Genomic DNA, 24,876 nt, shown 5'->3' with positions numbered 1-24,876 from the left:
GGCTGTGGGGAGAGGTCAGGGAAAGGACATACCTCATTTCTGCTCATGGGGATACAGGGGGAGAGGGAGAGCCTGGCATAGGAGCTTAAATGCTGCCGTCGTCTCCTGCTCTATGACAGCCAAGCAAACCTGCGCTCCACCCACTCCCTATGGATCTCCTGACCAGCCATTTCTCTTGGCTTTTCCTTCCCCTCATTACTAAACTCACTCTCTCTCTCTCTCTCTCTCTCTCTCTCTCTCTCTCTCTCTCTCTCTCTCTCTCTCTCTCTCTCTCCCCCCCATCCCTTCCCAGGAGGGGACCACACCTGCAGTTGACAACAAGTGTATATGTAACTGTCAGCTTCTTGAAGGGGAGGGACTGTGCTCTCTTCTCTGCTAATCTCCACAGCATTTCCTGGTGGACTCTAATAACTAAAATAATCATTAGGGTACTTTCTAGGTGCTTACTACCATTAATATTATTATTATTATTATTATCCTACTCCCTCATACTTGGCCAGTCAGCCTTATGGGGGACAGCCCCAGAGCTTAATACAGTGTTTGGCATGTAGTAAGCACCTAGAAAGTACATGCCAAACACTGTATTAAGCTCTGGGGCTGTCCCCCATAAGGCTGACTGGCCAAGTATGAGGGAGTAGGATAATAATAATAATATTAATGGTATTTGTTAAGCGCTTACTATGTGCAAAGCACTGTTCTAAGCACTGGGGAGGTTACGAGGTGATAAGGTTGTCCCACGGGGGGCTCACAGTTTTAATCCCCATTTGACAGATGAGGAAACTGAGGCACAGAGAAGTGAAGTGACTTACCCAAAGTAACCCAGCAGACAAGTGGCAGAACTGGGATTAGAACCCAGGTCCTCTGACTCCCAGGCACATCCTCTTTCCAGTAGGCCAGACTGCTCTGTCTGGAGTAGTTCAGAGCAGCCTGGAGCCTGACCCTCCCAAATGATTAATTATTCATTTCAGACTCCCAAATTATTTGGTGGGTGATTTGGGTGCTAGAATGATAAAGAGCTCTATAGGTGTGTTACTCTCTTGTTGAATTTTTTTCCTCCAGTCTTGGTCTTCAGCTCATTCTTTCAGCCTTGGGCCAGGTTTCAGAAACTGGCACCGTCTCTATGTTCTTGTCACGACTGCATCTGTGTGTACAGAGGCATGTTTGCTGATGGTATCTGGGGGTTGGGATTGAGTCTCTGCCTAGCCTTACGTCGTCAATGACACTGGAGTCCAAGTTCTTGCGGAAGGGCACGGGTGACAGGAGCTGCGGGAATTTCCCCTCTGGGGACACAAGACCAAGCACGATGAGGGAGACGCCACCTAACCTTCCGGCATCGATATTTCAGCCTGTATCTTTGGTTTCCCCCTCCTCATCCCTTATGTAATGGCCCTAGGAAGAGAAAATAGCTCTGAAAGCCGCTCAGCCTGGGGCTGACATGCCCCAGGATCAACTGAAGACTTAACAGCTGGGGAGAGAGAGAGGCAGGGACTGACTCGGAGAGGTAAAGGGCCAAGGCTGCAAAGCGTTTGGATGAACATATGGAAAATGCTGCTCTATTCTTAGGCATATGGATTGTGAATTCTATACAGAGTGACAACTCCTGGAGAGCTGCCTCTGCTTGCCTGCCCTCTCCCCTGCCCCCCTGCATGCCCTGCTTCGTGCTCCTGCCTGGGTTTGCAAGATGTTTTGGGGCTGAGCCCAGACAGTGAGGGCCCCCTTGCCCCCTCAGGGTGAACTCTGCAGTCCATTTTGTGCAAGAGTCCTGAATTGGACCCTGGCATGGAGGTGGGGCCCAAGGAGTTTCTGGAGGAAGACCAGATGCAGTCTCTGCCCTCACAGGGCTTCTGGTTGGATTGTAGAAAAACAGTGTGGTCTAGCTTCCAGAGCACAGGCCTGGGAGTTAGACTGTGAGCCCACTGTTGGGTAGGGACTGTCTCTATATGTTGCCAATTTGTACTTCCCAAGCGCTTAGTACAGTGCTCTGCACACAGTAAGCGCTCAATAAATACGATTGATGATGATGATGACCTGGCTTCCAATCCTGGCTGTGCCAATTGCTTGCTGCGTGACCTTGGGCAACTCACTTAACTTCTCAGTGCCTCATTTTCCTCAACTGTAGAATAGGGATTAAATCCTACTCCCTCTTATTTAGATTGGGAGCCCCATGTGGGACAGGGACTGTGTCCAGCCTGATGAACTGTACTCCACCCCAGTGTTTAGAACAGTGCTTGATGGAGCACAATAACACTTAACAAATACCATTAAAAAGAATTGGAGGATATTCTCCTTTGTCCTCTTGGGATCACGTCCCTGACTCCTCCCTCATTTCTTTCTCATGCTGGCTAGCACCCCAGAGCTTGACAAGAGGCGCCCCGAGAGAGTGGTGGAACCCCCACCCCCCCAGGGGCCTTTCAGAATCTGCTGGGCCTCTGTCCGTCTGGGATGGGTGATGTCCAGGCCTCCTGAAAGCTGAGAGGTGAGGGGTGAGAGCTGACTAGATGGGCTGAAGAATTCTTTTCCAGCTGGAGATGTTTCTGACTCCAGAAACTTCCTCTCTAGGGAGTTCAAACTTCCTCACAAAAAGCAACTTGGAATTTCCACTGCTTCTTCCCCTTCTCATGCTTCGTTGTCCTCTCTGATGATCTCCCCAAGAGTCAAGGCCTTTTGCCCTTTGCTCAGGCCAAGTTCTCTTCTTGGCGCTCATGCTGTGTCAGCAGAACGTGTGGTGCCTCTTCTTCTGAGCCGGGTCAAGCGGCCGCGCCCAGTAGATCACAGACGGGGGATAGCCCAGCGATCAAGTTGTTTTGTCTGTTGCCCACGTACAGAGAGGTCAGCTGGCAGGAGTAGCCAGAAGCCTGCAGCTTTCTCTCTCTTCCTTTCCATCGGTTTTGTCTTTTCCTCCACTAGCATGTGCTGTTCCTCTCGCTCATTTCTTGAAGAAAGAGGAGTTCTGCCCTAATGGACCCAGTGTGTATGATGATCATATATTCATTCATTCTATCGTATTTATTGAGCACTTACTGTGTGCAGAGCCCTGTACTCAGCACTTGGGTAGTGCAAGTTGACAACATATAGAGACGGTCATATATGTGCTTTTCCTCTAATTCTCTCACCCTTCCTCCTCTCCCTGCCCCAGCAGAGCCTTACATGGGGACACGCCATCTGCACTTTGGGAAAGGAGAAGGTGCTGGAATCATGTTGCAGGCTATCACACACGGTCAGAACCCTGGGGAGCTGGTTTGGGGAACTCCAGCCAAGTTGGGTAAAGCCAAGAAAAAACCCAAATCTCTCCCTGGTCTAGTGCTTACTGCTCTGTTCTACAGCTTTCAGTAAGGAGAATTGGAGTTCATTTGGACAGACTGTGAGCCCGTTGTTGGGTAGGGACTGTCTCTATATGTTGCCGACTTGTACTTCCCAAGCAGTTAGTACAGTGCTCTGCACCCAGTAAGTGCTCAATAAATACGATCGAATGAATTGAGGTTGTGCGGCCTGGTGGGAATTATGGCACTGGGGGTGGGGGTTCTCTTACCAATTATGTCACTGGCTGGCTGGCAGACCTTTAAAGTGCTAGTGGGCCTCATTTTCTCTTTGTGTGTAAAGTAGGGATGCCCTATACTCTATTTCTACCTAAAAGGGCACCCAAGTGACCAGTATCTGGATTCCAGGTGGGTAGGAGATAAGAAGCCTCAACAATGCCTAGTTCCCAGAGTTTCAGGAGGTGGGGTAGATGGGAATGGGGAAATGAAAATTCTGTTTCCTGAACAGTTTATTGTCAGGGAGTTGTTTTTTTTTTTTTAATGTCCTTTCTTCACTTATCTTTTTCCTAATCTGGATCTTTGCTCCCCTGCAGTCACTATTAACATTTATTGAGCACCTACTGTGTGTTTTTCTCAGACATGCCCACGCATTGATAGTTGGGAGGGAATTAAGACTCCAAGGTTATCTACAGGGGGAAAAAAAAAGCCGGGCTTTAATCTTGCGTTTGTGCTCCTGCGTTGGAAGATGCAATTCCTATTTCTCAGGGACCTGGGTCATTGCAATGAATGGTGTCTTCTGGTTGGGTGACAGTTTTGCTAAGGAAATTGAGCATTGTGTTGGGAGGAGTTTTCTCGAGTACAGTCTCCGCAATGGGCTCCTGGCCTAAGGTTTTCAGCCTATTTTATTTTTCTTTCTTTCTTGGTTTAAATTTATCCAGCTCTGGTTGGCTGTGGCTGCTGTATATGACCCACATGCTGGGCTGCCATTTGCTGCTTATTCCTCAGGATCAGGGCAGTGCAGTGCCTTTTCCAATTCATTCATCTGACTCAACTTCCCCCAGGCCCGTTCCATCTCTCAGTGGAGTGACTTAGGGCTAGATTGCTTTGTTCATCTTCATCGAGCCTGCAGCTATCTGGTCAAAAAGGCTTTGCCCCAAGGAATCAGATTCTGGACTCTCGGAGGCATTGTGATTTGCTGATGTACTGAGTACCCACAGTATGTCAGGCCCTGGGGTGGGGCGGTCTGGTTGGGGATGCCTTTAATTCCCAGATTTCATGATGCATCTGGAAGGGCAGGGATCCTGCAGTTACAGTCATGTTCATCTCAGCCGAGCTTGCCCTGCCAGGTACTTTTATTGTTATTGTTCAGAGCGCTGTAACCCAGGCTCCCACTGATGCCCTGGGCATCTGCACCTTGGCTTTCATGGCTAATTTTGGGTTGCTCTAGTAACTTTCAGCCACATGGAAGCCCTTTGTGGGGGGTAGGGGGGGAACAAAACATGGCCAGAATGGAGGTGGTCCAGGGAGAGAGGTGAACTTGGGACCTCAAAGACAGACCGTGCCCTGAGAATTGAGGAACTGGGCTTGGGCCGTCATTCTGCTACTGACTGGCTGGGTGGGGTGGGCCCAAGCTCTGCTTGCCCTCTGTGAAAAAGGAGAAGGGACTGCAGGCCTATCGGAAGAACGAACTGAACTGGGAGAGGTAGGGGGAGTTGGGTTCTGGAGGCAGGCTTGCAAATAGACTGGCAAAATGGCAGGAGCTGCAGCAGCCTGGGGGAATACTGCTGCGAAGCAATAGGGTCCTTCAGCTGAACCTTCTGCTGGCCGGACCCAGGGCCAGTGGGCCTCTGCTGAGCTGGATGGGGTGTTTCTGTGCCTGTGCAGACCACTGGGGTCATAACCTGGGTGGATGGCTCAGTAGCTGAGGACAGCGGCTTCTGTGGAAGCTTAGGGCTGGGGTTGGAGGTGTTGTGGACTTGAGGGCTGCATGAATGTGGCGGGGGCCCATGGCACCGTAATCTTTCTCGGGGAGAAAGCAACACTGGACTCGGTCCTCTTTGACCTATGAATTGGCTGCAAACAGGAGAGATCATCTGTCCGCCACAGACCCTGTTTATACTCCCTGACCTGTTTATAGAAACGGGTCTGGGTGCCATCCTTTCTCTGACTTCCTCCCATTCCGCTTCAGCCCTAATTGGAGAACCATCTGAGGAGAACACTCCGCTTCCATTTTTGAGTAGGAGTGACTTGGCTGCAGGAGCCTGTTATGACTGTGATCTGCCTGCTGGGAGATTGGCTCTTGTCCCCTCAAGTTCCTCCTAATTTTTGGGTTGGTGGCCTCAGTCTGTTTGTCCCTTCCTCTCTCCCAGCAACAGAAACAGCTGTCTCCACAGCTCCCTCCTCAAACTAGGTTCCTCCCCGGCTTCAAAATCTTCCAGGGAGCAGCACAGCATGGGCTTATGGAAAGAACATGCGCTTGGGAGTCAGAGGATCTGGGTTCTATTCCTAGCTCTGCCACTTGCCTGCTGGGTGACCGTGAGCGAGTCACTTAACTTCTCGATGCCTCAGTTTCCTCGTCTGCCTGTGGGGTTCATTACCTGTAATTGTGGTATTTGTTAAGCACTTACTATGTGTCAACCACTATTTGAAGGGCCGGGGAAGGTGCAAGATGCAAGACACAGTCCTTGTCCCACACAGGGTGCACAATCTAAGTTCATTCATTCATTCAGTCTAATTTTTTGAGTGCTTACTGTGTGCAGAGCACTGTACTAAGCACTTGGAAAGTACAATTTGGCAACAGATTCATTCATTCAATCGTATTTATTGAGCGCTTACTGTGTGCAGAGCACTGTACTAAGTGCTTGGGAAGTACAAGTTGGCAACAGATAGAGACAATCCCTACCCAACAACGGGTCACAGTCTAGAAGAGGGAGACAAACAACAAAACAGAACAGACAGGCATCAATAGCATCAAAATAAATAGAATTGTAGATATGTACACATCATTAATAAAATAAATAGAATAATAAATATGTACAAATATACACAAGTGCTGTGGGTGGGGAAGGGGGTAAAGCAGAGGGAAGGAGTAATGGTGGTGGGGTGGGAAGGGAGGAGTTGGAGAGAGTTAGCCACCCCAGCTGCTTAGTACAGAGCCTGGCTCATAGTAAGTGCTTAACAAGTACCATAGGAAAGGTGTTGAATTCCCATTTTACAGATGAGGTAACCGAGGCACAGAGAAGTTAAATGACTTACCCAGGGTCACACAGCAAGTACGTAGCTCAGCTGAGATTAGAACTCAGGTCCTCTGACTCCCAAACCCATTAGCCCATTAGACCATGCTCCTCCTACTTAGACTGTGATCTCCCTGTAGGACAAGGACCAAATCGGACCTGATTATCTTGTATCTTGGCTTGGCAGGTAGCAAGTAAGTGCTTAAGAAATACTGCAATTATTATTAATCATCCCTGCTGACTCTAGTTACTTCAATCACTGCAATTTCCCTTTAGTGCTCTTGAACATCTCTGAAAGTTGTGGGTGTCTACTTCCCTGCCACGTTGAATTGTTTCCCATTTTTATTTGATTTTACCCTTCTATCGTTCCTCAACATTTCATTACAGAAGGCAGGTGAGAAGAGGACATGAAGGAGACTTCCCTTCTCAGGCTGTATACATTGCTGGGCAGTTTACGGTTCCCTGGGCTGCAGTGTGTGAAGGGATCACAGGGAGTTATCTTCAAACAGCACTTGTTTAAAAGTTTAATTGCTAATTGTTTCTGGATTTGGCTCCCTCCTCCAATCAGCCAGACAGTCTAGAATTTCCTGAGCATTTATTGTATGCGGAGCATTGTTGTAAGCAATTGGGAGAGTATACTGGAATTAATAGCCCTGATCCCTGCCTTCAAGGAGCTAGGGAGACAGACACTAAAATTAATTAGAGGAGGGGGAAAGAAAAAGAGAAACCACCAGCCCCTCTCCTTGATTGTGAGCTCCTTGTGGACATCCTTTGAGTATTTCCAGGTGCCTAGAAGGCGGTTGTCCTCAATGTAGGCTGCTTAATAAATATTTTCTTGGATGTTGAAGAAGATGGTTTCTTCCATGACCTCGAAAATGGTCTTGACACCTAAGGAAGACGGTCCTGGTTTCCAGCAGGTCTCCCAGAGCATTTTGATTCGTGCTCCGGATCAGTGACAGAGTCCAGGTTCTGGTGAATCCGAAAGCGTGAAGGTAGAATTAAATGTAGGGCCCATTGCCACGCTGTTTCCCTAACCTAATAGCATAACGCGTGCCCCATGCCACCCCTGTGTCCTTCCCACTTCCGATTACTGTCTCGGCTCCGTGATGTGTGTTTATATCGAGTAGCATTTGTGTTTGTTCTGGCCAGGGGAGTCTGTATCGTCTCAGCGCCCCGGAACCCTCTCCTCCCAGGCATTTGCGGCCAGATGGGAAATCTCAGGACAACGCCTCGGGGGTAGAAATGTTCCCGAAACTGTGACTCACCCAGAAGGGGAGAAGGTGGTGGTAGCAAGGGGCTGCTGTCCCCCGTGGGGTCAGGCTGATGGAATTGGAGCCCCAACTGCTCCCTACAGGGAGTTCTTCCTCCCCCGACCTTCCCCTGGGGTTCGGGCCTCTTCTTGGACAAGCCTGGACTCAGCCAGGTTCCCTTGGTTTAGAAACTCTTCCTCCTCCTCCTCATCAGTTGTGATCAGTCCCCAACTCTGTCCTGATGAGACTGTGACTCACTTAATTCCTAATCCTTCATTTATTCTTAGACCTCGGAGTATTAATAGAGTCTGGTCGAGTCTGCTTAGGATTGTTTCTTTCCTAAGCTCACCTAAAATCCTCTTTGCTGGGAGCCTCAGGCCCCAGAAAGGGTGGTGGTGGAGTGGGAAAGGGAGGAAAGAGGAGGGGCAGGAGAGAGAGGGGAAGGTAAATACACTGTAGACTTCATTTGCTTTACCCATTTCTCTCTCCATTCTCCCTAAGCTCCTAGGGATTGTGAGCTGTCCTTCAAGGAAAACCTGACGATGATGATGTTTTAGTCAACCAGTAATATTTACTGAGCACTTAACTTTTTGCATTAAATGCTTGGGAGAAGACAATAGTGGTCTCCTTACTACAGCAAGTGTGCCGGAATCTGATGAAAGCAGGATATGATGGAGGCACAAGAAAACGATATTTTACTTGGGGAGGGTAGCCCAGAAGGAGAAAAGTGCATTTCCGAGAGGGCAAGCTTTGCCCCCCAAATTATGTCCAGGGGTCTGTGTGTAATTTGCTCTGCCTCATCATTAGGCCCCTACAACCGGCAATTGTCTTATCCAGAGATCTGGCGACTTTTCCATCCACCTGGAGGTTGTCCTGGAATTTCTTCTCTTGGCCGAAATGGCAGGATGGGACACTGGTCTGGAGCATTGAAAAGTGGCAGACCCTTGAAGGCTGGGAGGCTCTCGGACTCTGACCCCAGCCCCCTGGATGGCTTGCTGGCCGGGTTTAGTGAGGAGTGAGCTCAGCCTTGGCAAAATCAGACTGGGCACAACTGCCAGTTCTTATTGCTTTTTGGATTTCCCTGGGGGAAATCTGCTTGGCTCTTGCCCATCCCTGAGAAGCGGACGATTGCATCTTCGGGGCTGGGTCCCGATGGCACCAAGGCATGCAAAGTCAGCACTACTCTTGAGCCTAGGCTATCAGCTACTTTGTGGTGACCTTCTGCAGGAAGCATTGAATGGGATCTATAGGCCTGGGGGCTGTTTGCCAGGAAAATAGGACATTTGGGATATTGGATATTAGAGAAACAGCTTGGCTCAGTGGAAAGAGTACGGGCTTTGGAGTCAGAGGTCATGGGTTCAAACCAATTGTCAGCTCTGTGACTTTGGGCAAGTCACTTAACTTCTCTGTGCCTCAGTTCCCTCATCTGTAAAATGGGGATTAAGACTGTGAGCCCCCCGTGGGACAACCTGATCACCTTGTAACCTCCCCAGCGCTTATAACAGTGCTTTGCACATAGTAAGTGCTTAGTAAATGCTATCATTATTATTATTATTATTGGACAGAAGTGTAAGGCGTCTTCTGCTTGATCCCAGATCACAGCTGGTTGATTTTCTGATCAGGAAAACCTGATGCAAGGTGGAACTGCAACCCCACCCCAACTCCCCACCCAAACCACATGGTGGGAGAGTGCCCGGTGGGGAAGGAGCAGCCAAAACAGAGAAGAGTTCTGCCCCAGTCGGCATTCAATGAATAACAAGCAAACGCGGTGCAAAACAGCATGCAAAGTAGTTTGACTCTTGAGCCCAGCTCTCAGGTTTCATAATGAAACTGCATGCAGGCTCCATTTGGGCTTTTCACAACACAGTTTCCTCCATCCCACCTCTCTAAACGCACCACCCACTCCGATTGCATCCCCTGGCTTCACTGCTCTTTTGATAAATCATAGCTCCTTGAGCCTTTTGTTCAAAAGCTCTCCAGGGCAGGGACTTTGTGCTTTAACAGTAAAGATCCTTATAATAAAGGGCTCCTGGCAGGGTTGAAAAGTAAACAGAAAATGCCTTTAATATGGGATTTCCCCCATCTTGCATTCTTACTGAATTGATTTTTTTTTTTTACTCTTTATAATTCACGTGTAGGGACTCACTGGAACATTTTCTGGAGCTGCTCGCCACCTTCCTCTGCAGAATCTCTGCCGTAAACTAGAGCCGCTTGGCCCATAGCAATTAGCGTCTCTCTTCTGGGCAAGAATGGGATGAATCAAAGACCCCGATGGGCAGCTGGGTAGATCAGTCATTAGGCAGCCCTAAGTGGAATCACCAGTGCTTCCTTCCTGAGTGGCCTTGGGCAAATTGCTTAACTCCTCCTACTTCAACAACGGCTCTCTACCCGTGAGGTGTCCAGTGGAACTGTGGAACTGCTTTGTTAGAGAGTCTGTCCGCGATGCCAACTTTGCAAATGCAGGTGGAAGTGTCAGAAAGCTTCCCCACAGAAGGCCAGTGGGCAGTTTTGGCTGCTAGAGTGAAGTGTACTGAACTGGGGCCGCAGGGTAATTCTGAACCCATGCTTTAGAGCAACTGGTAGTAAACCTCTGAGTAACATTGAATATCGACTCCGTTCAAGCCGGAATGGGCGGTGGTCTGTGGCTGGGGAAGCATTGGCAGAGAAACTATCCTATGTTGAGTTTTCAGGGTCCGAGAACAGAAGATTCTCAATTGGGGAGAGACAGCATTCAAACAAGGGGGAGATGCTGAATGGATGGTCTCTGTGGGTTCTGGCCATGGGCGAGGAGAGCTGTGAGAGTTCCCCGGTGTTAATTCACCACACTGAGAAGCAGTGTGGCCTAGTGAGAAGCAACACAGCCAAATGGAAAGAGCACAGACCTGGAAATGAGAGGTCTTGGGTTCTAATTCCAGCTCTGCCACTAATCTGCTGTGTGACCTTGGGCAAGTCGCTTAACTTCTCGGTACCTCTGTTTCCTCATCTGCAAAATGAGGATTCAATACTTATTCGCCCCCATACTTAGAATGCGAGCCACATGTGGGGCCTGATTTCTTGTGTCTACCCCAGCATATAGTACAGTGCTTGGCACATAGAAACACTTAACAAATACTATTATTATTATTGTTATTCACCAACTATCTCAGCTGCTCAGACTCTAGGCTCCACTGTTCTGAGATCCCAGGAAGGGGAAATAGAATGGTGAGTGACATTCACCCCTGAAGCCACCAGCCTTCGCATGCTAAGCGGGGCCACCAAAAGTCCTCAAAAAGACAGGGACCCACAGTCCGGGACAGGGCCTTGGGTGATCCAAAGTCCTCCGGCAATTTGAGTTTCTGCTCCACAGGAACATCCTCAACTGACAGGGCTAGGACTGATGAGTCCCTGCAGGGTTTGGTTGGGTCTTGTGTTGGCAGTGACGGTGCTACAGTGTGGTTTGTCCTCTCTCAGATTCCATAGGTGGGCCCTTCCCAGCCTCTTCTCACCGATGCCACCACAAGCAAAAGCACTGCCTGCCCATCCCCCAGTGTGGGACCCTCCCCCTCAGCCCGCTGCTCTTCCACCCCCATACCAAGGGCTCCCAGATCCTCATGGACCTGACCCAGAAGGCGGTGAAGAGGCAGGCAAGCTTCTGCAATGCCATCACCTTCAGCAACCGGCCCGTCGTCATCTACGAGCAAGTCAGGCTCAAGGTAAGGAAAACCCAGGCCCACTCTACCTGCTCTCTTTCTTTTCCCTTCTTCTCCCCACCTTCCTGCTTCTCCATCTCCTTTCCTGCTTTGTTCCTTCCCCATCTCATTTCCCTGACATCTTCTTCCTCTCTCTGTCCCCCTTCCATTTCCTTCTCTGCCACTGGCCACATCTCTTCAGCTGCTTCAACCGCACCCCCTTTCTCCCCTTCCATCACACCACAGGTGAGATTCATTCAGTCAGTCAGTCATATTTATTGAGCACTTACTGTGTGCAGAGCACTGTACTAAGCGCCTGGGAAGTACAAGTTGACGACATATAGAGACAGTCCCTACCCAACAACGGGCTCACAGTCTAGAAGAGAGACAGACAACAAAGCAAGACATGTGGACAGGTGTCAAGTCGTCAGAATAAATAGAATTAAAGCTAAATGCGCATCATTAACAAAATAAATAGAATAGTAAATATGTACAAGTAAGATAGAGTAATAAATCTATACAAACACATATACAGGTGCTGTGGGGAGGGGAAGGAGGTAGGCTGGGGGCGATGGGGAGGAGGAGAGGAAAAAGGGGGCTCAGTCTGGGAATGCCTCCTGGAGGAGGTGAGCTCTCTGTAGGGCTTTGAAGGGAGGAAGAGAGCTAGCTTGGCGGATGAGATGAGGTCAGGGGAGGCTTCTTGGAGAGTCCTGGGTGCAAGAAATAATAATAATAGGAAACGATGTTGGCAATGTCCCTTTAAGTGTAGACAAAACTGGTATTCTTAATGATGTGATGGTGTGCTGATGTAGATTGTTGGCTCTCCAGCAGGGCTGGGATTAGTTGAGAAGTGAAGGAGCAGACATGAATTCCCAGCCTCCGTAATTTCTCCCTTCCACCCCACACCAGCACCTCCCTGCTTTAGGGATGTCAGTCCTTTTCACTAAAGTAAGGAACTTCTCCCAGGAGCCTGAGTGAACTGAAAGTGCAGGCCTCTGGCACTTGATTTCTTTAGTTCTTTTTTCCACAGCCAGAGTTGCAGTTAATCAGTCCCAACCCCAGAAGATTCAGCTTTTTCAGTGGAAAGATGCTATATGTCCCTCCAAGATTTGAGGGGGGTAGTAGCCACACTCAGGTTTTCGACAAGTCATTTGGTGGTCCTGTCATATCGATCCTGTTTTAGAAGCGCTTAGGTGTAGCTGTGACTAGGCTAAGCTGTAGCTCAGACACTGGGAATGAATTGTATCGCGTGTTCCCAGGGCACTGAGTGGTCAACTTCTGGGTCAGCAAGTACAGCAACTCTTCCCCTGGGTGGAAGCTGGTCACGTGAATTTGAGCTAATTTTTCTTTGGCCAAACCTTGGATAAGAGCCATAACAGCTCCCAAAAGGGGAGAAGCCAAACCATCAGCTCACTGTGGGCAGGAAACCTGTCCACAACTCTGTTGTACTGTACTTTTCCAGGCACGTAGTACAGTGCTCTGCACCCAGTAAGCGCTCAATGCACACCAGCGATGGATCAGGGCCGAGGCTGGATCTTGCTCTTGTTGTCTTTGCAGATCACCAAGAAGCAATGCTGCTGGAGTGGGGCCCTCCGGCTGGGCTTCACCTCCAAGGACCCGTCCCGGATTAACCCCGACACACTGCCCAAGTACGCGTGCCCGGACCTGGTGTCTCAGAATGGTTTCTGGGCCAAAGCCCTGCCAGAGGAGTTTGCCAACGAAGGGAACATCATCGCCTTCTGGGTGGACAAGAAGGGTCGGGTCTTCTACCGGGTGAACGACTCAGCAGCCATGTTATTCTTTAGCGGAGTACGCACCACAGACCCCCTCTGGGCCCTCATCGATGTCTACGGCCTGACCCGTGGTGTGCAGCTGCTAGGTGAGTGCGCTGAACGTTCCCTTGAAACCCTTTGGGTTCTGAGGGCGTTCCTTATCTGACACTATCCCAATCACCATGGTGCCTGCCTCTTGGCTACTGCTGGGGGCAGTGGAAAGTGCCTTCCCATGATCAGGCTCCAGCCCAGAGAACCCTCCCCCCTGCCCCAACTCCATCTGGTAACATCTAGTTTAAAAATTCAGGTCCCTTCCCCAGGCAATCAACAAATATTTATTGAGCACTCAACACTGTACTAAGCATTTGGGAGCTGTGTTTTAGGGATTTGGCCTGGTCCCTGCTCTCAGGAAGCTTACTCTCTAGGGAGGGAGATAAGAAAGTGAAATAGTCAACCCAAATGTTTTCTGATCGGTATGATAATTAGCAGAACGTAATGATGAGTTCCTGGTCTGGTGGGTTGAAGATTTGGGGATGGCTTTCTGGAGGAGGTGGATTTTGAACTGCCATTTGAAAGGAAAGAGGTGATTTGGGGAAAGGAGCAGTAGTTTCTTTCATGCCGTAAAGCCTGCCTAGGCAAAGGCTTTGAGGTGGCAAAGAGATCCAGCCATGCTCATAGGTGCTGCTTAGAGGAGAGTGGGAGATGTGGTCCTTTCTCTGAGCACCTTGTTGGAGTCTTTTCCTGGTTCCTCAAAGCCACCTGGCTAGCAGAGAAGCCGTGGAAGGAATCCTGAACTGTGTAAGCCAATTCTAGCCTCAACACAGTGGAATCTCTCTGATTGTGCCCATCACATGGGCAGTGGGAACAGAGCACAGAATAGACGGTTGAGGTCATGCCTAGTGAATTATACAACCGGAGCCCACCATAATTACGGCAACAAAGGCAGAACAAACACAGTTACCGTGGGAGGAGGGAAGCAATAAATCACCGTACAACCTTCAGAAAAAAGGAAATTGATCTTAGGAGAACTTGTACCAGCCAACCTTCTACTCTGGAATGAAGGCTGCTTCATCATTTTACTGTTCCAGTGCCAGAAGTGTCAAAGATAAATATCTGCATGTGAATGTAACACAGTTAATTGTGCAAGGTGAAGAACGTTCACAGACATGAGTACTATTGGTGCAAACTTTGTTCATACTCCATTTACAATTTGTAAATACTTTCTTAGTGGTTGTGTGTGTGTGTGTGTGTGTGTGTGTGTGTGTGCGCGCACATGTTTACAGGAAGGCCTGACCCTTCTGTAAGAGGGAGAGGAAGGACAGTTGTATTCAGGAATGAAAGTTTGCCTGGTAAACCAGAGAGAAGAAGGTCACCCTAAGTTTTGGACCCCCAGGCAAGAGGATTGTCTCATTATGTTTTGTGGCTCTGTTGGCTTTTCTCCCTAATCACTTTTAACCTCCTTAGCTGGGGGAATTTTCTGGTTTTATTCTCTTAGAAGCCCCTGTAACACTCTACTTTAGGACATTTTCCTTGTCATTGTAAATCTTTTCTCAGGTCAGAAATCATCCTTCCATGTTCTCAAACTCTCTGACCTCTCATTAGAAGAACAGTCCTCCAGTGTGCTCCCACGGTCTCTGGCCAGCCTGACCCTGCTCTGTGGCCTCACTCAGAGAGTTCTCTGCAGCAGTCCTGGTCCTCTCGCTAATATCTCTCAAGGACTTTGATCTGGGGTTGTCTTTGGGACAAGGGGACCCCACCCACCTTTTCACTCCCTCACTCCAATTTCTCCAGTGTGCTGCTAGAAAGGGAAATTCATTCATTCATTCAATCGTATTTATTGAGCGCTTACTATGTGCAGAGCACTGTACTAAGCACTTGGGAAGTACAAGTCGGCAACATACAGAGACAGTCCCTACCCCGCAAAGGGCTCACAGACTAGAAGGGGGAGACAGACAACAAAACAAAACATGTAGACAGGTGTCAAAATCGTCAGAACAAATAGAATTATAGCTATATGCACATCATTAACAAAATGAATAGAATAGTAAATATGTACAAGTAAAATAAATAGACTAATGAATCTGTACAAATATATACAAGTGCTGTGGGGAAGGGAAGGAGGTAGGGTGGGGGGGATGCTGAGGAGGAAAGGAAAAAGGGGGCTCAGTCTGAGAAGGCCTCCTGGAGGAGGTGAGCTCTCAGTAGGGCTTTGAAGGGAGGAAGAGAGCTAGCTTGGCGGATGTTTGGAGGGAGGGCATTCCAGGCCAGGGGAAGGACGTGGGCCGGGGGTCGACGGCGGGACGGGCAAGAACGAGGCACGGTGAGGAGGTTAGTGGCAGAGGAGTGGAGGGTGCGGGCTGGGCTGGAGAAGGAGAGAAGAGAGGTGAGGTAGGAGGGGGCGAGGTGATGGAGAGCCTTGAAGCCGAGAGTGAGGAGTTTTTGCTTGATTTGTAATGGAAATGGTGGCATCTATCAGGACTTGTGGATAAAAGTCTAATTTGTGACTCAGGTGGTTAGGAAGTTTGCTGAGGGAGGCTTCTCATTGGGTCTATTAATCTTGCATCTTTCCTCTTGTGGTCAGGAGTGGGATTGGTCTTCTGTTTAACACCAGGGCTAGATCATGCTCACCAACAAGGGTAGTGGCTCAGTGGAAAGAGCCCGGGCTTAGGAGTCAGAGGTCATGGGTTCGAATCCTGGTTCCACCACTTGTCTGCTGTGTGACCTTGGGCAAGTCACTTAACTTCTCTGAGCCTCAGTTACCTCATCTGTAAAATGGGGATGAAGACTATGAGCCCCACGTGGGACAACCTGATCACCTTGTATCCCCCCCAGAGCTTAGAACAGTGCTTCGCACATAGTAAGCACTTAACAAATACCATTATTATTATTATCAATTGTATTTATTGAGCGCTTACTGTGTGCAGAGCACTGTACTACTACTAATATTATTATTATTATTATAAATAGCATCAGAGAGCTCCTGCCTCCCATTCAGCTTCTGGTGGGCCCCTTAGGTTCAGGGGGCCACACCTAGGTTCCTGGTACACCCCATTGAGGTTGGCTGGGATCTCCTCTCCTGTTCCTGGTCTGCTTTGCTCCCACAGGCCTTTGCTACAAAGCAGAGGGTAGAAGGGCTCTCTATGTTTTCCAGTACTCTGGCAGCCTTAGACTTGGCTCTGCCTCAGTCAGCCTAGGCTAAGACATTTGTGCAGTTGGTAAGAAGCTGCCACAGATATTTGTTACTTCGGGTTTCCACAATCTTGCCCCATGTACCATTAGCACCAAAAATAGAAGCTTGGTGGTTCCCAGGTTCTGATTTGGTATCATCATCCTCTACCCCTAGATTACTGCAGGGAATTTAACATGGAACTGTGGGGAGACAACAGGAGTGGAAATCAGAGGAACCAGGTTCTAGTCCCGGTTCTGCCACTTGCCTGCTGGGTGACTTTGGACAAGTCACTTAGCTAGTTCCTTCATGTCTCTTTATCCATCATCATAGATTGTAATAGTGAGTTGAACAGTGGGTGGAATTCATTAGGGGAAGCTTCTTGGAGAAGGTGAGCTTTGAGTTCTGCATTTCCCTATCTCCCAGGAATGTTGTGAAGACCAGAATGACCTATGTAAAAGCTCTTTGGAAATTAAAGTGGTATATAAAAACCAGTTGTTATTATCCTTTAGACTGTAAACTCGTCCCTCTAAGCTGTAAGTTCATTGTGGACAAGGAAAGTGTCTACTGACTCTGCCGTATTGTACTCTACCAAGTGCTTTGTACAGTGCTCTGCACAGTAAGCACTTAATATATATCATCATATTGATATATTGATCATGAATTGATAGATTGTAAGCTCTTCTAGTCTGTATGCTCCTCCTGTAGCCTGTATACACCTGTACAGTGCTCTGCATCTAGTAAACACTCAGTAAATGCCCACTGATTGATTATTATTATCATTAATGGGTCCCCTAGTGGATTTTTTTTAGTGACGTTTAAGTGCTTATTATGCATCAAACATTGTTATAAGCGCTGAGGTAGATACAAGTGAGTTAGTTTGGACACCATCCCTGTCTTGCATGTGGCTCACAATCTAAGTAGCAGGGAGAAAAGGAGAACTAAGGCAGGGAGAAGTTAAAGTGACTTGCCCTAGGTCACATAGCAAACATTTGGAGGAGTCGGGATTAGAACCCAGGTCCTCTGGCTTCTGGGCCTGTGCTCTTTCCTATAGGCCAACTGCTTCTGCACTGCATGAGTGACTTTAGCTTCTGAAGAAACCTCTCGCTGATGACCTAGGTTTTGTCAGTCCAGAAGATCTGTTAACTGACCTTGCATTTCATTAACTTTAGGGATTGTGACAGGTTTGCCTAGAGTAGACGCCAAAGCCCAACCCCACCCTGAAAGGCACAGAAAGGTAGATAATCATTATCCCCATTTTGCGGTGGGCACAATGAGTCTTTTCCCCCGCCGAGGGGGCTGGGACATGAGAGCTGGGTCTTTTCCTCCTGGTCAAAACAGGCCACTGGAAAGGGGCTTGGCTTAAATTTTCCCGAGTTCCAGTAGTCCATTGCTCTGCACAGAATCAGCACTTAAACATTATCACTGCTGCTAGTTTTATTAGTACTATTATGGAGAATTTCAGGAAATGCAGTCAACAAACAGACAAAAGGTCTCTGTTCACCACCCAGGAGGTGTATAGCTCTTTGTGATGTGTCTGAGAGCTTGTCTAAAGAAAAGATCTGGTCCTTGCCCTTATGCAGCTTGAAGTCTAATAGGGGAGAGCAGACAGGCACACATCAATCAATCAATTGTATTTATTGAGTGTTTACTGTTTGCAGAGCACTGTGCTAAGCATAAAATCAGACTGAAGAGGTAACATAATTATTAGGACAAATCAAAAACAGAGAAGTAGCTCATCACAGATTGTGCCACTGAGTAGGACAGTGGGTGGAATTAATTAGGGACAGCTTCTTGGGGGAGGTCGGCCTTGAGTTCTGCTTTTAATAAGGGAGGGTGTGATCTGGCAGACAGGAACAGACTTGGTTGTTTCATGTTCCAGGGGAAAGGCTCAAAGTTGGAAGGATGAGATTTGCCTATCAATCGATCATATTTATTGAGCATTTATTGTGTGCAGAGTACTAACAGTACTAAGTGCTTGGGAAAGTACGAGGCAACAGAGTTGATAGACACAATCCCTGCCCACAAGGAGCTGACAGTCTAGCGGGGGAGACAGACAATGAAATAAATTATGGTTATGTTCATTAAGTGCTGTGGGGCTGAGGGTGGGGTGAGGGTACAAATCCAAGTGCAAGGACAACAGAAGGGAGAGGGAGGAGGAGAAAAGAGCAAGTAATCAGGGAAGGCCTCAGGAGATGTGATTTGAATAAGTCTTTGAAGGTAGTGAGAATGACCGATGTTGGATTTGGGGTGGGAGGGAGTTCCAGGCCAGAGGCAGGACATGGGCGAGAAATTGGTGGTGAGATAGATGAGATGGAGGTACAATGAATAGGTTGGTGTTAGAGGAGCAAAGTGAGTGTCCTGGGTTGTAGGAAATCACTGGGATAGGAAAGGAGGGGGCTAGATGATTGAGTGCTTTAAAGCCAATGCTGAAGAATTTCTGTTTGATGAACCAGGGAAAATTTAGGCCAGGCCAGGATTCCTTTTTTCCAGAGGTAGGGTAGCCTGTGCTGACCTTGAGGAAAGGACTCAGCTTCTCTTGGCCCAGTCCCCTGATAGGAACAAGCTGGCCTTGCTTACTGGGCCTAGTGTGTGGCCAGTCACATCTCTGGGACTTGAGCCCTACCAGGCGTGAGCTGCTGGTTTACACTTGGTTTAAGTGGGTCCATTTATTAGTGCCCAAGTCTGCATAAACAGGGTTGTCAGGGTGGTGGGATTGTTGCCAGCCTGTAGGGATGGAATCCCAAAACCTGTCTTCCTGGTGGGTCAGGGAAAGGGCATTTTATCGACTCAGAGAGAAGGATGTTGCGGTGCTCATCTCTTCCAGCCTTCTGCTTCCTTGCCTTCCCACCTCAGCCCAACTCATCCTGCCAAGAAGTTCTTCCCAGTCAAGGCCTCCTTGCAGTTTAAGGTCATTTTCTCTTGTCCGGCCCTGTCTCTATGGATATGGTGAACAAATCCTTTCCCTCCCATTGGCTCCATAAATCTATTGCCCAGGTTTATTCAGAGTGCTATTTTGTGTATATCCTACTTTCCCTCAACCTGGTTTGTTTGAAGCCCAACCTTATTTCTCTCTGAACGAGGCCTGGTAAGCCAGTGATACCTTACCTGGCTCTGTTTCCTCTTAAATGTTTCTCCCAGCGTTATTCAGTCTTTCTATTTTTTTAAAAAATATTTCCCTTCCACTACTGTGGCCCTGCATGTGGTGGTTTCATAAATGGGGACACATATAAGTGTCTAGACTTCATTTTGTGTAAGTCAGGGCTTCCGCTAGGATCAAGTTTCCAGGTTTTCCCAAGGGTTTTCAGCCAGGGAAAGACTGACCCTGGTGATGAATTGTCCCAGGGCTTCTGAGTGCAACATATGCCCATCAAAACAGGATGGGGTATTTTTGATCCTGCAGCTCACTTGGAGTGGAATAGCCAAGATTAACTAATCTTCGAACTTTCAGTTCTACTTGGGTTTGCCTCCTAATCTTTGGGTGGGGAAGAGGGGGACTAAAAAGGTGAATAATTCATAAAACCCATTTGTATGAACTTAGGGAGGATAAAAGAGAGACAACCTGATTGAACGGCAGAAGCATGGGCTGGGGAATGAGATCAGCAAGTTTGAATTTTTGGTTTTGCCCATGAACCGCTGCGTGACTTTGGGCCAGGTTTGGGCACAGTACATCAGCGTAATAGTGCAGGAGCCAGGCACTACCATCTGGCCCCCATCTGACAAATTGGGTTCCTGCCAATGAGCCATTAAAACAATCCCAACCGAAACCTGGAGAGACCAATTCCACTTCTTGAGACACATACGTGGTTGTTGCTTGTATCAGACATAGTGTCCCAATGACTTGCTTGGGGCTGTGGCCTGATGCCTGTCAGATTGTGAGAGGACCCTGTAACCAGAACACTCTGTGGACTCCCTGTGGCTTTGGCAGGCTCAGGTGTGCTTTGTCTTTTGTGATCCGGCCTACTTCTTCCCCAGTTTCGAGCTCTAGCCCAAACCCGAAAGAATCGAACTGGAGACGTCCATTTTCTCAGGTTGTGGTGCATTTGAGAAGTACAGTGGAAACACCAGAGATGTCCTGCCCCCAAGGAGCTTGTTCTATTAAAGGGGTGATGGAGAAAGAAATATTTACAGGCTGTGGAAATGGAATAAATCCACTGAATGCCGTTAATTTGTTAGGCAAAGGATGAGGACAGTCATTGATACATTACTGCAAGCAGTAGCTTCCTGCTCAGCATTGATTTTCATTTTCCCACTGTACTACCACCTTCCTCCCGAGAGTTCTCTTTTCTGTCCTGAGTGTTTCCGTCTCTGCAGATCATTGCAGCAAACCGATCCTGACTAGGCCCTCATTTCCTTTTCTCCTACTCCCTTCTAGATTGTCCTTGCACTTGATTTGCACCCTTTATTCACTCCTTCCTTATTCTCAGAGCAGTTATGTACATATTCATAATTTGTTTCTCCCCTTCTAGTCTGTAAACTCACTGTGGGCAGGGAATGTTTCTACCGATTCTGTTATATTGTACTCCCCCAAGTGCTTAGTCCAGTGCTCTACACACAGTAAGCACTTAATACAACTGATGAATTGATTGATTGATCCCCACTTGTTTCAGCCACCTAGAGTGGATTGCAGACTTTTCCTGCAACCATCCTCTGGGACCTTTCCAAACTCTTGTTCCACCCAGGGTCGATTCGGCCTCACCGCTGACGTCTTCTCTGCTGTGACGCCTCGGATCAAAACGTCTTGCCAACCTGATTAAATTCCCCTCTGTGTTTTTTACATCCCGGTCGCAATTCTCATCCACAAATAGGATGACTCAGAATTTCCCAGGTTATGGTTATTATTTCCCAGGGAAGGCAGATTGGGCTGCTGCCTGCAAATGTAATGTCTTTTCAGTGAATCTTACTGCAAAAGACGAAGAAAAAAAATAGAACAGAAGCCGGCAGGAATGGGAAAGAAGAAGGTGTTCTGCCTTTGGGATTTTCTTTTTTAAAATCTGGTCCCTGTCAGACTGAGGATGTGTTGCATGAATACAGGGCAGTGCTCATCAGAGTGTTTAAACAAAAGCATGCATCCTGTATCACTAATTTGCCTCTGGGTCCACAACACAGAGTTGCCTGGAGGGATTTTTTTTAAGTGTAAAAAGGCCATTTTGAGTTCAATCTGCATCTAGTGGCAGCAGGGAATGGATCTGAATTCAAGGATTTGCATTAGTAGGATCAAAAACTCATCTGTCCCAGTGTATCCTCAACAGAGGAAGTTCCGAGGAGCCAGTCATAGGCTGCCTAGACCAGTAAATGTGCTGTCCAGACGGCTGTCAGTGAAGGAGAAATTTAATCCAATCCAGGGAATTAGAATTGTACTAGAAAGGATTGTGGGATTGTGTAGGAGGGAAAGGGAGAGAGACCTAAATCATCCAGTTGGTGTTCCCCACCTCCCAACCCCTCTGACTGCTCCCACTGAGCTGTGAGGACTGTAAGCTTGTTGTGGGCAGGGAATGTGTCTGTTTGCTGTTGTATTGTACTTTCCCAAGCACTTAGTACAGTGCTCTGCACAAAGTAAGTGCTCAATAAATGCGGCTGAATGAATTGAATGATAATAATAATAATAATAATGGCATTTATTAAGCACTTACTATGTGCAAAGCACTGTTCTAAGTGCTGGGGGGTTACAAAGTGATCAGGTTGTCCCATGGGGGGCTCACAGTCTTAATCCCCATTTTACAGATGAGGGAACTGAGGCACAGAGAAGTGAAGTGACTTGCCCAAAGTCACACAGCTGACAATTGGCAGAGGTGGGATTTGAACCCATGACCTCTGACTCCAAAGCCCGTGCTCTTTCCACTGAGCCACGCTGCTTCTCTTTGGTGGCGGACAGAAGGCAGGGTAGCGTATGTGAGGTAAGGTGCTGGTAAGCGGTTAAGAGACTAGGCTCTTTAATTGTCCTCGCCCTCCCACCCTATTGCTGTGGCTGCAACAGCAGTTACAAGTTGTGGTGCCATGACTGTAGGAAGTGGGAAGAAGTCAGAATATGAGAACAAGGGTTGGGCCACTGAGACCCAGCCTTCAGGTTGCAGAAACCCACAAAGCCTGATCTCGGAGAGATTTTCCAACTCTTCCTTCCTAATACTTCCACCCTTCCAGACGAACCCTCGGATAATGACTTTCTTCCCATCCTCCTGAGATTAAACACCAGACTGGTTGGCTAGCTGGGAGTCATCAGACGGTGACAATGGAGAACCCGAGAGCTCTCAAGTAGGGCTGAACTCCCTTGAGGTGGCAAAGCTTTAAATTGGACACTGACTCAGGACCCTCCTCCTTGCAGAATAACTCCCCATGGTCACTAGCATAGTTGGGGCGGTCTTCCTAGATCACTACCAGATTGACTCCAACTTGAAAAGCAGCTTCTTTGGAGAAGAGTTATTTGCTTCTGAGGGTTCTGGGAGGAAAGAGCTTCGGTGATTGATGCCTGTTTTATGGGCAGTCCCTCTCCTTTCGAAGCACTCTATTTGGAAGGGACCCCCAAGTCTGGTATTGACTCATCCCTGCTCTGGAGCTGAAGGCTCTCCAGGGCTTCCCAGACGACCAGGGTCTCCTCCAGAGGGACTGTGGGCCAAGGTCATGGCTATCCCTTTGTCTCTCCAGGGAAAGAAGAGGAATCCCTGGTCTTAGGATAAGAGTATAAAATTCTCACCATGTCTCAAGTGACTGGTTTGGCTCTGCAGGAGAAGGTTCCACTGCCTACAGTTTGGAGGGTGGGGGCTCCCTGGATTGGTTAAGTGTGTGTGTGGGGGGAATGGAGAGCTTTTGAAGCAATGTGTGGGTGGCTGAGGTGATTAGTGACTCACTGACCATTCTTCTGGCTAGGCGGGCAAAGAAAGTAAATGATTTAACTCCCTTCTCTCTGGGTTCCTTGTTGAGCTGGGACTCCCTGAACCGAAGGAGAGCAGCGAGGAGGTGGCAGAGGCTGCTCTGCCCCAGGGTTGCATCATGTTCAGGGGGAGTGTGGATGGAAGTGACACTCACCTGCCCCTAGGCCACAGTCTCCTCAGACGGCTGGGTGTGTTTGTGTCAGCTTGAGTTTGGCCTTCATGTTGCTGTGTGTGTTTCTTCCCACGAAACGTCTTTCCCCACTGGACATCAGGGAGGACATGAGGGGAGTAGAGGAGGCGGCCCCTTACTACCGCCCGATTGTCCACACAGAGCCAGAAGCAGACACATGAACAACTAGAAACCTGGCAGTTCTCTCCTCCCCCGCTACTCCTCCTCCCCCATCTCCTCCTTCTCCTCTCCTCTCCACAACCCCCCTTCTCCCCTCCTCTCCCAGATTCCAGGGACTGATTTATTCTGGCTCCACTAGTTCCTAAAGTATTTTTGGTTCAGTGTGAATCTCCACATGAACGATTGAGAATGAGATAACCCAAGAGCCTTACATTAACTCAATTTAGCGAACCATAAGTCATTCGTAATCCTGAAATATTTTTAAAGTCCGATTATAGCCTTTAAATTCATTTATCAGATGAAAGTTGTTCAATCTTCTTTATTCCTCACTGGGACATTGTTCTTCTTGATTAAAACAATTTCAGCCTGATTAAAAGTGAGAGTCAAAGAAAGAGAGGGTTTTATTTCTAGTTCAGGGCCCCGTGTCTGTTCTTCAATGTTCCCCGTGTCCTTTCTTTCGAAGTATTCTCTCTCTTTTCATCTCTGTCTGCCCCTCTCTTTTCTCTCCATATCTTTCAGTGTCTCTGTCTGTGCTCTGGTCTCTCTCTAATTCTGGGTACAGAACACTGTACCAAACATTTGGGAGCGTACAGTAGAATTAGTAGATATACCTGCCTGTCCTCCAAAAGGAAAAGGAGATGTGTATATGAGTGTCAGCATGGCACAGAACTGGAAGTTCGGACAACCTGGTTCTAGTCCTGCCTTCACGTGCCTGCTCTGTGATTTTGGACAAGCCGTTTAACTTTTTTGTGCCTCAGTTTCCTCATCTGTCAAATGGGTATAGCGTGACTGTTTTCCCTCCCTCTTATTCTCTGACCCTGTAGAGGATCAAGAAGGGGATTGGAGAAGATGTGGAGAAAGCGAGTTTATAGAACCCAATCAAGGGGTTTGGACAGGAATGGGAGAACGGAGATGTGGCATTCGTGTGTGTGTGAGTGTGTGTGTGTGTGTGTTCTCTGTCATAAATTTTAATCCAGGCTACTTGACCGGGCTTGAGTGTTCTCAGTGACCCCTGGACCAGTTTGACCAGTGAGACCATGTATCTTGTTTCTGTACCTCCACTACCTGCACCAAAACTGCCTAATTCTGTCCACTTGTGACCCAGGGCTTAAACTGAACCCTAATTTAATCCATTACTCCTGCTCAGGCAGGAGTCATGGACCTGCAGCTCCAACTCTCCCCGTTGAGAAGCTGACCAGCATAATAGGTTTCAGATGTCTGAAATATGCACATCTAATTGACAACTTCTAAATACAAACAGTCTCTCGTTCAGCAGCAGGTCCGACACTGAATGTATTTGCCAGAACCGAGT

The 24,876-nt window shown here is 48.2% G+C and overlaps 1 protein-coding gene across 3 annotated transcripts in view; it reads left to right on the top strand.

The window, feature by feature from the left end:
• NEURL1 (neuralized E3 ubiquitin protein ligase 1) overlaps positions 1-24,876 on the top strand; it is a 94,707-nt gene that overhangs the window by 31,569 nt on the left and 38,262 nt on the right. For 2 of the 3 annotated variants that reach the window (XM_038758292.1, XM_038758294.1), the window contains exons 2-3: positions 11,191-11,432; positions 12,966-13,287. In XM_038758292.1, coding sequence (XP_038614220.1) covers positions 11,191-11,432; positions 12,966-13,287 — 564 coding nt within the window. Of the gene's footprint in view, positions 1-3,185; positions 3,218-11,190; positions 11,433-12,965; positions 13,288-24,876 lie in introns of those variants that run through there. The other variant, XM_038758293.1, reaches the window with a different exon arrangement.

Source organism: Tachyglossus aculeatus, chromosome 16 (assembly GCF_015852505.1).
Source record: "Tachyglossus aculeatus isolate mTacAcu1 chromosome 16, mTacAcu1.pri, whole genome shotgun sequence".
Lineage (NCBI taxonomy): Eukaryota > Metazoa > Chordata > Mammalia > Monotremata > Tachyglossidae > Tachyglossus > Tachyglossus aculeatus.
The sequence above is the reverse complement of the archived record's forward strand: the minus strand, read 5'-3'. Positions and strand labels throughout refer to the sequence as shown.